Raw genomic sequence first — 12,463 nt, 5'->3', positions numbered from 1 at the left:
CAGGGGCAGCACGGACACCTGCAGCCTCTCTCGGTGCTGGGACAAGGCAGCAGGAACCAGCTGGGGCTGGGGGAGCTCACAGGGCACCACCTCAGCTGCCACTGCCCCTTCTCCCTGGAGAGAACACAGGAGATGCTTTTCCATAGGGGAGAGCTCCTCCTGTACAAGCCTTCCCAGCAAATTCAGTTTTAAAAATACTGAGTGTAGCTGAGGTGAATTTTACTACTTGTTACAACATGATGGTTCACCTTCCTTCCCTAATTTTAGACTTTGGCAAACTTAACATTAAGCTGGTAGATCTTGTTTTAATAGAAGTTGTAATAAATACAGAGAATTTCCATTAATATTACAATGGATAACTTTTTTGAGAACTGGTATAATCTCCATTTTTAGCCAAATAAACCTGGCATTATCCAGAGCTCTGACTGACTTTACATTTTGAAGAAACAAGAAGAGTAAGAAAAACAACCAACCAAATCCCAAAAGAAACCAATTTTATGCAGAATACTCTTGTTTTGGAGCAGATGATTTATTATTTATTCTTGGACAAGAATATAGTTGGAGCAGATTTTCCTTTTGGGATATTCACGTAAATCAAATCTTCCCAGTTTTGAACATGCCAATAGCCGTGGATTGGAGTACATGGGGTGTTACATGTTCCTTCTGGTTCCTGCTTGGATGTGAGGGTGAGCAGGGAGGAACTGAAGAGCTCTTCAATAAATGGACCATTTGTCTGCCTTTTTTTCTTTATTTTGTCTGCCAAGCCAGTTTGCCATCTGAAATAAAATCCCAGGGCTTGGAGGGGCTTGGTAAGAAAAAAATGGACACAAGGAATCCAGTGAAAATGTCACCAGCCAATATCATGTGTGTTTGGAGTTCTTGGTTTGCTTATAGTTCAGTATTTGTGGAAGAAAAGAGAGATGCAGAATTGCTGCAGGTAGATTGTACTGTTTACATGTGAAAAATCCAACCACAGAACTATTAGGAGTGTGATAGGGTTGTGTGATTCAATAATAATAAGGAAAAAAAAATAACTTAGGGCAACAGGTCTTATAATAACAGCTGCAATATTATGCACAAAGTATTTATTGTTTTTCTCTAAGAGTAAGCAGATTTCATCTGCTTTTTTCTTTTTTGTTTCCCCAATGAATATTAGTGGGGGCACCTCACACTGAAATTTGAAGGAATTTAAAATCTATTTGAGTGTGTTTGACAACAGTTTTACTTCAGCTAGTTCCCAAATTCTCCTGGGAAAAGGCCTGAGCTGCCTTGTTGGAAATGCACCCCAAAGAATGCAAAAGTTTAGAAAGGGATACTTGAGAACTCTACGCATTTTAAATAATGATGGATGTTTTTCTTGGTGACCTACAAATTTGGATGGAGAGGGTGAGCAAGATGAGAGATCCAGACTCTTGATTTTCCAGCAGAATTGCTTCCCTGCTGTGTTTGCACTGCCAGATAGCACTAAAACATACTCAGGTGTTTTTCTCAGCCATGCGTGTGTTCATGGAACATGCACTTGTGTTGCTCATGCTAACACTAAGCTGATAGTTTTGGAAAATCTTTATTACCATTTGAAAAACTGGGCAGATTTTTGTTTTGCATTTAGGCATTTAAAAAGCCTCAATGTACACAGCCTGTAAAAATATCTGGAAATACTCTGCACTGATTTCATTCTAATGCAGTCTGTGTAAAGGTGTGGAAGAGCCTCTGCTGTGCAAGGCTTGTCTGGGTTACATCAAACTCAATGAATGAGACTCTGAGAGAACTTCCTAAAAGGATGAATCACATTTGGCTGCCCATGAGCAGCTAGGGATGAGTTTCTCAGGAAGCATGAGCCGTGTTTGCACAAGTGAGAGAAATGGAATTTGAATTGCATTTCCGGAATAACTTTGCCACCTTTGCGTTTTCCTGGTGAAATAAAAGACTCTGCTCCTAATCTTACCTGGGAATAATTAGCATTTCCCTGCCTTGCATGTTGCAGCTATCCCAGGGCTGTTGCAGCTGCCTGTGGGCAGTGCTTGGGGAGCAGGAATGCTCTGGCATCACTGAAGTGCCTGATCCTCAAGTGAAGGGTTTGAACTGCCAGAAACAGAGCAGGAAGCTCCTTCCTTAACCATAATCTTCCCTTGGTTTTGTGACCTTTATAACTTCAAATGCATTACTCTCCCACCTGGTGAGTAGTGGTGAATCTGAGCAATATTTTGTATTTTCAGGGCAAATGCTGAAGAAAGTTTCTGATTAATAGTCTCCGATTAGAGTGTTCTTGTCAAATTGACTAATGGGATGCAATGGCAAGCCCTGACTGATTGCACTGGAAGCCTTGTGCAGTTCTCTAGAAGATGCTCATTACAGGAGATTCCCACATAATGTTGGACAGGCCATAAAGAGAATTGGCCTTGTCAGTCTTTTATCATGACAGTTATTTAAAAATTAATGCATCAGTTTTGAAACGAGAGACCTGCTTGTTTGTACATTTGCTGACAAGACTACAGTAATGATAGGTAAATGTGCAAGGTGGACTCCACAAAATGAGCTCAGGCGTGGAGTGCTCCCAGTGCCAGTAATGGGCTGGAGCAGCCCCGTGGCCCCAGTGTGGGGCTGGTGACGCAGTGAGCCTTGTCACAGCCCTGTCACTGCCCCTGTCACTGAGCTGTGCCACAGCCCTGTCACTGCCCCTGTCACTGAGCTGTGCCACAGCCCCTGTCACTGCCCCTGTCACTGAGCTGTGCCATAGCCCCTGCCACAGCCGTGTCACTGCTGGCACAGCAGCCAGGGGAGCTGTGATCTGAAGTGACACTGGGTCAGAGCTGGGCTCTGGAGCCCACATGTTATTTGCTCTGAGGTACCCATGCAGTGACTTGGAATAACTGAGTGCCAGAGCAGCCACAGCTCCAGGGCCCTGGCACAGGGGACCAGAGGGGCGCAGGTGGGGCTGGCACTGGTGCTCCTCCTGCAGCCATGAGCTCCACATTTCAGAGCTCCTGGCATGGCAGAGCAACAGTGTGGGGAAGAGTCTTACACTGCTGCTCAGTGGGGACTTCCAGAAGTGTCTTCCACAACTTCCTGGAATGAATCACCATTTCTTCTGCAGCTGCCTATTTTTGAGCAGGAAAATGAATCAGTGCTGTCCCAGCCAAGTCAGTTCTTGTACAGAGAGCTGGCAGATGTGTGGGAATTACTTGGAGAGCTGTAGTGTCCATCGTGTGGATGCTGCATGCACATGGGACAGAGCCATGGAAAGCCTCTGAAGAGTCCTGTCTGCTCCTGCTGTCCCGGGAGGTTTCTCTGTGTAGTCCAGTAAAAACCCTCCTCCCTCCACAGGGGCCTTCCATGGGCAATTAAACACAGCCAGGTCTGGGGCTGTGCTGGTCTGACCTGCGCCTCCTGAGCATGGAAACAAAGTGATCTCCCTGTGATACTTTTCCTGTGTTTTAGTTTTTATAGAATTTGCAAGAATGTAACTTCTCATTAGAGTACTCTTCACATTGAAAGGGAAGTAATTTCTAAAGAGAATGACCTGAAAGCATGAGCTGAGTTCATCACGCAGGGCAGCTGATTGCTGAACATCTTGAGGGTCCAGATAAATTCCCTTTCTCTGTGCTGGATCACCTGTGCAGGTGCCAGGGCCTGGGTTTTGCCTCTCTAGGCCTTTGCTTTGTGCCCCAGAACTCATTTGTTTCCCACAGTGTGCAGATGCCTCTGCAGGAGTGCTGGGGAAGGTGGTGGCTGTTCTTCCACCTCCAGCACCATCCTTCAGCTTATTAGTCCTGCAGCTGTCTTCAGGCAGCATTTCAAATGGAGAAATGGTAAACTGAATGTTACAGGCAAATTAAACTTTTGCCATCTTGTGAGGAAAGGTCTTTAATTAGGAGGAGGATACACTGGAATGCCAAAAGGAAAAAAAAAATTGACAGGGGACGGACAAGCAGGGAAAGCAGGAGAAAAGAGCATATACAGTCCTTGGATGTTTTAATAAATGATGTATCTGAGGATTATTTGATGTAGTTGAGACTGCCAGGATGTCTTGTATTTTCAGTACCACAACTGAAACTTATTTAGGATTTAAAAAAGAACCTTTTTGAGGTAAGGAATTTATTAATAATTTCCTGTAACTTCTGTCCAAAATACTGAGTAAATTTCTTTTGATAAAATACAGACTTGTGGAAGTACATAGAAATCCCACAGCTTCTGACATAACCACAAGCTGGAGCAGAGTTTTAAAGTTTGGAGTGATTATCTTAGTTTTTTCAGGCAGGTTTTGCGTTCCTGGCTGGTGCTGGGCTCAGTGTGTCCCCTGCAGTGCCTGGTGAGCAGTCAGAGGTCCCCTGGGGGCTGGCTCACTCTAGCACTCTGTGCTGTGCTGGTCCTGAGTCCTACTCTGGTGTGTCAATCATGACACTCAGTGCAATCTGGTGAGCCAAGGGCATGATCCCTTCCAGTGCCTCTGTCCATCCAAGACACTCTGAAGGTTCTTGGGAGCCTGGAAGGGAAACATTTCCCAAATGTCAGAACCACAAAAGATATTTTCAACGATGTTCACCATTCTCTGCTCTGTCTGTGGTGATATATTTGGTTCTGATCTGCTCTTTGCGCTACACTTGACCCTTTGGTGAAGTCTCTGTGTATGACCCAGGCTGCACAGTCACTTGTAAGACAATAACCCCTGGTTTGTTTGTTTTTGCAGTGGGAACTCCCTACTACATGTCCCCAGAGCGAATACACGAGAACGGCTATAACTTTAAGTCTGATATCTGGTCTTTGGGCTGTTTATTGTATGAGGCAAGTATCTTCTCACTTCTTTCCTCTGGGTTTTCCATAACCATGCAGTTTGAGACAGGAATTGAGTAGCTCAGACTGCCTGTAGTCACCTTGTTGAGAATCCCTAGAAAATGCTGATTTGTTTTGTGTTCACTGTGAACCTTCTGAGCATGAACGGAGACGTTGTGCCACCCAGCACTTGCACAAAGTTAATTTCGGTCACAGCAGTTGTGGAGGATGAAGCCATGAAAAGCCAGCTCACTGCATCCCTCCTTCCTGGGGAGCAGGAGCTCTCTTAGGGCAGCATAGTCAGAGTTTTTTTCTGACTGCATTTGTTTTGAAAATAGCAAATTCATTTGAATGCAACTTCCTGGTTTTTTAGATGGAATTCTGACCAATGGGGCCTGTGGCCCTGCCCTGGCTTGGCCCGGCCAGGTCTGTGGGAGTGGCCCCAGTTGAACCCCAGTGCCCGGCTGCTGCTGCAGTGCTGGGTTGCTCTGACTCACTCCAGGCTGAGCTCCTGGAGATGGGATTCCAGATTTATGCAGAGAGAAATATTTAGCGTTGTGCTAAGATATGTTTTTGTTGCAGGCAATATGGTCCCCTTATGGCACAGGAGTCTTGGTACTCCTTGTATTTCAAGAAGCTGAATTAATTGCACACTAAACATAATTCTCTGGTAGGAGTAGCAGTACTACAGTAACGTCTGAAAGATTTGGCATGTGAAGCGTTTTTAAATTTCCTTCCTACATAGGTAAGCCTTAACTTAGGGAACAGGAGCTGTGAGATATTACAGATTCCAGGGAGGACTGGACAGGTACCAATTTAATGTTCAGTAGTTAAACAACTACTTGACTTAAACTTTTTAGAATTTTGAAATTTAAGCATCAGATGTGTGTGTCTTTGGAGGAACTCTTTTATCTGCTCTAATGTCTTGCAAGGAGAATGTTTTTCCATTTGGCGTAGAAGTAAGGAAGGGATGCTTGTTTGGGTATGAGTCACTTCTGATATTTCTCCAGATAGATTGTGTAGATAAGCTGCAGAGAGATTTAATGTACAAATTGCCTTCAGAGACACGTGTGTCCACTGGAATCCACTTAGGGAACATTGAGGGCTTTGGGACATGATGCCACATAGCACCACTTAACTTTGACATTGATAATCCTACAGTGATTTTTATTAAATCTTATCAATATAGTAGTAACTGTCTTCATCCCTCACTTCCTGTAGATATCTGTCAGCAAGATAACTTGGAGGGGATAAAAATAAGTTGTTAATTCCCAGAATGTAGCTACAAGCAATGACTTCAGCAGTTCTGGCAAGATGATCAATTTAAGCACTAGCAGGGATTCCCGTCTCTGGATGTTTGAACCAGTCCTGCTGCGTGGTGGGCGTTTTCCAGGGAGATCTGCCTGGCCTGGGATAATTGCTCTAATCAAAATGTCAGGAGCAAGCCCCAACGTAGCATCACAAACTGTAGTTAGTGAGATACTTGGAGTGCCTGTGGTCATGGCCCTGCAGCCCTGGCTCTCTCTTTCCACTTTAATTCCCTGCATTTTCCATCCCAAACCCCACAGTGTGTCCTTTCCATTCCTTCCCTTTTGCACATGAGCGCTTAACTAAACCTGGAATGAAAAGTTAATGGGAATTGGAAAGCCCCTCTCCACCTCCCTGGCATGTGTGTATTGAGCTCTTGCAGACCCTGTTTAACCCTTGCTTGCTTTCTGTGTTTTCCCTAATGCCCCCATTAGTGCTCTCTCTGGAACAGTCTGTGCTGGGTTCTCCAGTTTGTTTTAACTGATTGAGAGCAGTTGGCTATCACTCCTACTTGGGGAGTAGAGTCTCTAATTGGACTCTGTAATTTTTCTCCTACTGATTTGCCTACTACTGTCATGACAGCAATGAAGTAACAGTGACACTTCACCGTTTGCCTTCAGAAATCTTCCAAACGCTCTTGCCCAGTGCTGGGGTTCTTTGGGATCCTGGCAGGAGATTTTTCACCCTCAGGTCTCTGGGTTTGTGAGGAGTAATTTAGTGTTACTCTTGATAGTAGTGGTGAGAAGTGAGGTATAAACATAATAACCTCAAGTTCTTTAAAAGATAGGTGTATGTTTTAAACCAAGGGTGGTTTAACTTAATGTGTCTTGCACTGGGATACTCTTTTTCTAAATAGCAGACTTCTGGCAGGAGATACATTTGTTTTGAGGTTGTTTTGGGTTTTTTAAAAAGATGAAGTACATTGCTCACGCTTACAGGATTCTAAGCAGCTAAATGTCCAAAAAGAGAGAGAGAGATGATTGTATCTGAGAGGGTTTCAGAGTTGTCTTAGAGCCAGTTGAGTTATTGCTGATGGGCTGGTGGTCTGAGTATACTATTTCTTGGGTTTTTTCCTTGGGAAGCCTGGCAGAGCCTGGCACCAGCCCTACAGGAGCTGCAGAGCTGTTGGGGTCCTGGAGCAGCCTGGGCTGGGGAGCAGCAGCATCCCTTGCTCTGCTCACTGCCAGAGAACAGAATTGACTCTTGCAAACTGGCAGCACCAAGGGCTCTCAAATCCTTTGTGTTTCTGAAACATTTTCTGTCTTTTTCTCTCCAGATGGCAGCTCTGCAAAGTCCCTTCTATGGAGATAAAATGAACCTGTTTTCTCTTTGCCAAAAAATAGAGCAATGTGACTACCCACCTCTTCCAGCTGAACATTATTCTGAAAAGGTAAATTGGGAGTGTGGTTGCAGGGGAATGGGGAGGTGGAGTTTCTCCAGGAAAAGGGAACTCAGGAGAACCACCCACATCTAGGGAAGAACAGGAGATGGCCAGGGGTCCTGGATACCTGGCTGAGCAAATTACTTTTGTGGTATCTGAATATTGACAAGCTAAATCAAAATTCAAAAAAAGTTTTCTTTATGTGGTGAATATTGTGAAACTGAAAGTCTATGATGCTGGCAGAAACCAGCAGTGAGCCATGGGAAAGCCTTCTCCTTGTTTCCTTTCCCATAAAACATTTCATAAAAGAGCACTGATATGTTTGTTTATGAAGTGTTCAGTGTGTGACGAAGTGGGGAAGGATTCATTTTAAGAAAAAAGAAATTTTGACACCTAGAACAGCAGCTGCACAGGGACTTTTTAAGTCCAAGTTTGTCTATCTGAACATGAGGGATGGGGGCAGCATCTGAACCAGTGCATAAACCCCATGTCCAGTTCCTGCTCGCCCAGCTGCAGACACGTGTGCTGGCTTTCCTCAGGGCCTCTCTGGAGATGAGCTTGAATTTTTCTGCCTCACCTTAGATAAAGCAGCTGGTTTTCCTTAACCTCCTCATTCCTTACAGTTGCCTTGTATTTGAAAGGAAATGGCTAATTGAATTCTAAATGTTCACTATATCCTATGGGGTTTTTCTTTTGTTTCACTCTACCTCAGCATCCTGAGGAGGAGGCAGGATGCCGGGAAATACCGAGCACAGCCGGTCTGGCCTCCACCCTGGGAGGGACCCTGCACCACACTTCACTTTTTGCTTCGTTTTTCCTTGCCAAGTAACTGGTGCAAAATGATGCTTTGAGAACTAGGCTGTAGAAGTGAATTTTATAATTTTTTTGCCCCAAGCTCCATAGCAGCGCCCGGCTCCGTGCGTCCCTTTGCCGTGCTGCTGCAGCTTGCATTTCAGGATATGCCTGTTGGCAGCAGGAATTAGTGTAAGCTGACAGATGTGTTTCCTGTCTTTACAATTACTGTCTGTTTGCCTCCCTCTGGCAGTGCTAAAGAGTGTGTGTAGTGCAGTGATACAAGCGGGGTGAGAAGGATGGTTTAGAGCTCAAAGGCGCCGGGTCCCAGAGAACTGCAGATGGTTCATGCACTATTAACGGGATGCTGGCAGAGGCTGTGCCTGTGGCTGCAGCTCCTCAGCTGCTGCTGGTGCTCACTGGAACAGCACCAACAGAGAACAGGGCTCCAGCACCAACAGCATCTAGTGTGCTACTTCCTTTGAACGAGAAGGAGGAACAAGGCAGTGTTGGGGGCAGAGCTGCTGCTTTAGTTTCCTTTCAGGGATGTTCCTCTCTGTGGCCTTTTGTGCCTCACCAGTCCAGATCCCCTCATGATCAACTGCATGCTGCTGGAAGCAGGAGGAGCAGCTGGGATCCAGCCAGGATGGGTTTTCTATATTGGGAACAAATTTGCTGGTAACTGGAGATGCTGGCAGGGGGTGCTGGTCCAGGCTTGGCCCACTGGTTTTGTGGTGCTGGTGAATGCCTGTGAGGACAGAATTGCCCGGGCTGTGGTTCAGTGCTGCGTGCACAGGGGAGCACAGCTACTGCTTGGACAAGAGGTACTGATAGCACAGGCCCTGGGAAGAGCTCCTGAAGCATTTTCAGTTGTTCATGGGAGTTTTGTGGTCAGTTTTGGTATGTGTTCGGTCTTTGGGGTCTCAAGGTTATGGAGGCAGCAATGTTCCTGTCCTGAGCTGGTCAAAGTCAAGAGAAAGGGGCAGGACAGGGCCAGGCAGCAGGTCTGGGTTGGGAGCAAGGCCTGGGCCCTGCTCCATCCAGAGCTGGAAACCTCAGGTCCATTTGTTAATGCATCTGAAGCCTGTGCTTGATAGCTCTATGGCCATGCTTTTAATTACCGGTAAAATAATTGGCACTGTGGCTACTGGGAGGATGTGAGAAGATCAGAGGCTCAAGGCTGTTTTTCCTGGAGCCTCAGGGGTACGAGCAGCTTTCAGTGTCTGTATAATTAAAAGCTACAATCTTTCATGTGCACAATAAAGAGGGCTGGGAGGTGGGGAGACTCCAGCCCTTCTGCATTTTATTTATTAAACATAATCAATGACCAGTTTCTCTTCCTCATAAAGGTTTTTTAGGAAGCACCAGGGTCTCATAGCTGTGTCCAGTAGCTTAAGATACACAAGTGCTGGTCAGACTCGTTACATGCTTGAGCAGGTTTAGTGCTGCTGCTGGGGTTGGTGCAGGAAGAGCAGCTCTGTTCGGGCTCCCCCTTTCCTCAGTTCCCTTTCACTGGCAGGTCCCTCCTCACCTCCCACCTCAGTCACATGTCAGGTTTTCTTCCTTCATCTCTGTCCTGCTTGTGCCACTGGTGCCTCCCTCTGTCCCATGCTCTAGCCCTGAAAGATGTAAATATTCTGGGGTTGGGGAAGATTTAAATCTTCAGTGAAAATTCGGTGGAAAAGGTTCCTGGCTCTTTTGGAGGTAGGACACAGAGACGTGAGACACATGCCTGGATTCTGCCCAGAAGAGGTTCTTCCCTCCTGGCACTGCTCCAGAGCTTGGGCAGACATTCCCAGAGCCTTTTCCAGGAAGGCATTAGCAGCTTCACTCACTGTGTCTGTTGTGCTGTCTTGCAGCTGCGGGAGCTGGTCAGCATGTGCATATACCCTGACCCAGACCAGCGGCCTGACATCGGCTACGTGCACCAAATAGCCAAACAAATGCACGTGTGGACTACGAGCACATGAGCGGCCGGAGCAGCACAGCTCAGTCTTACTTGAATCCTTTTTCTCAGCTGAAAGCGACTGGTGCCAGGTCACACAGGTGGGAGCTTGAGCACTCGCAGCAGAGGCTCCAGCATTTGCAGGTTATTTGACAAGGACTTACAGGTGGTCGTGCTTTAACGTGAAGATTCTCTGAGGTATTGCAAGTGATTCTTTTTGTTTTTTATTTTTAAGGCCAATAATGTTACGGATATAGATCATTTAAGGGTCCTTTCTTAAAACTGTCGTGTGTAATCTAGGATAGCAGCTATTACCGAGGGCTCAGCGTTTGCCAGACCTTCTATCTTAACTGTAATGTGAAATATTGAAATAATTCCTTCAGTGAAATCACTTTATACTAATGTAAGGATTACCATAGATTTTGTGTAATTTGTATAACTGCTACTTTGCCTCTTCTGCAAACGGTTAATAGCAAATCCAGTTTTTACTTGGTATATTTTAAAGCCATTTATGTTTTTATTAATTTTCTCCTCTTCAGACTTAGGAGCTGGGAAGGGTTGGGGGGTGGGAAACCCTTTTGTTTCATGATTTCTTTTTTTTTTTAATTCAAAACTTAAAGAGTATTTTACTGATGCATTTCTCTGTCAGAGGTGAGTTAAACATGAGCCTGGGGAAAAGAAGACAAATATGCCAAGCAAAACCCTACCAGCCTTGCTCCTGCAGAGAATTGCTCCTTTCCCTCATTTTTCCCTTTTGGAATGGTTCTTCTTCACCTCCAGGTTCTTGTTTAAAACCAGTGTTTATCAAAGCCAACTCAGTTTTGGTGCAGAGACTTTTACATGTTCAGTAGTACATCAGGTACTATCAGTGGAACTTCAGCAGTGTTTTAAACACTTGGAAATTTTTTTAAAAATAAATGAAATGCTTTGTGTATGGAATTCTGCCTAGGATCAGCCCCATCTCTCAAACTGTGAAAGCTCATTACAGAATGTGAATGTTTATAAAATCTCAACCTGATCTGAAGGAGTCATCGTCTTTAACTGCATGAAAATTGTCAACCAGCTAAATTCATTCATTGAATCAATGATTTGTTTCATTACTGTCAATGGAAATACTCACTGCTTTAGGAAGAGCCATGGAGTCACGTTCCAGTGTCTCCATTCCATGTGCCTGTCAGGAGGAGCAGGGCTGCACTCGGTGCTCCAGAGGAAATCCTTCTGCCTGTGCTACTTCCACGTGGGACAGGGGCTTGTGCCAATGTATAGATTTGTGTGTGACAGTCCAAATGCAGCCTGTGCCTGTTTTCTTAAAGAAAGCTTACAATCCTTAACTTTTTTGAACTAAGATTTAGGGTTAGGGGGTTACATACATATATATGCTTTTAGTGGATTTTTTTAACCTACTCTTCTCTACTTTAAGGAAAACTGCAGTGTCGTCTTCAACTACTTCGTGTAAAATTTGGGAATATTTGTATAGGGTACCAAGAAAAGCCATTAACTGCTGTGAATATGATTGGTATCATTAATGCAAGGTGCCATTTTACTGAGGCTTCTCAGCAGAAAGTTGAGGCTGCTGCTGTCATGGGGGCACGTGGGAAATTCAAATCAGCAGAATTGTTGTGGAGGCACAAACTACTCCCACCATTTCTATGCCCAATAGCTTGGTTATTGATACCAGCTTCTTTAGCACTTCCCACGGTGCAGCCTGAACCCCTCTGGTTCCACTGCAGCTTTCCTTGGAGCCATGGCTTCCAGGGAAGCTCAGCTCAAAGATGAGAAGTCTGGTCACTTTCTTGCTACATAAAATTTCATAGTGCTTATAAAGAAATGTATTTCAAAAGGTAATTTTTTGCAATTGTGCATTTTTAGATAAATAAAAGAAAATTTCCAAAATAAATACCTTTGTTTAAAAAACAAAAAAAGTCCAGTATTAAAGGTCCAAGTGGAGGTGAATAACAAGACACTCAGACTTAAAATGATGCTGGATCTGCTCTGTATCTACAGCAAACAGGGCAGCAGTAACATCAACATCCCCTGATGCTACCCTGCAGTGAGGTAGCAGGAGAGCAGTGTCTGTTGGAGGGGGCAAGGGCAGCAATTCAGAACCACCAATGCTCACTGTTTTCTTACATTCTGTTAAATGAAAACTTATCAAATTAGACTTCTGCAAAGCACTTCTACTCCTGCTGTTTTGTTCCTGGAGTGAGGGAACAAAGCAGCTCCTTTTGTGTCCCCAGTGCCAGGTGGAGGGAGCACAGCTCTCACCT

The 12,463-nt window shown here is 45.0% G+C and overlaps 1 protein-coding gene across 5 annotated transcripts in view; it reads left to right on the top strand.

Moving 5' to 3' along the window:
• Positions 1–12,089, top strand: part of NEK6 (NIMA related kinase 6) — a 116,437-nt gene extending 104,348 nt beyond the window's left edge. For all 5 annotated transcript variants that reach the window (XM_056505001.1, XM_056504997.1, XM_056504996.1 and 2 more), the window contains exons 8-10: positions 4,688–4,782; positions 7,355–7,468; positions 10,111–12,089. In XM_056505001.1, the coding sequence (XP_056360976.1) occupies positions 4,688–4,782; positions 7,355–7,468; positions 10,111–10,221 (320 nt within the window). In that variant the 3' untranslated portion in view covers positions 10,222–12,089. The remainder of the gene's footprint in view (positions 1–4,687; positions 4,783–7,354; positions 7,469–10,110) is intronic.
• Positions 12,090–12,463: the final 374 nt, after the last annotated feature.

This window comes from Oenanthe melanoleuca, chromosome 17 (assembly GCF_029582105.1).
Source record: "Oenanthe melanoleuca isolate GR-GAL-2019-014 chromosome 17, OMel1.0, whole genome shotgun sequence".
Taxonomy (NCBI): Eukaryota; Metazoa; Chordata; class Aves; order Passeriformes; family Muscicapidae; genus Oenanthe; species Oenanthe melanoleuca.
This window is presented reverse-complemented; position numbering and strand designations above follow the sequence as displayed.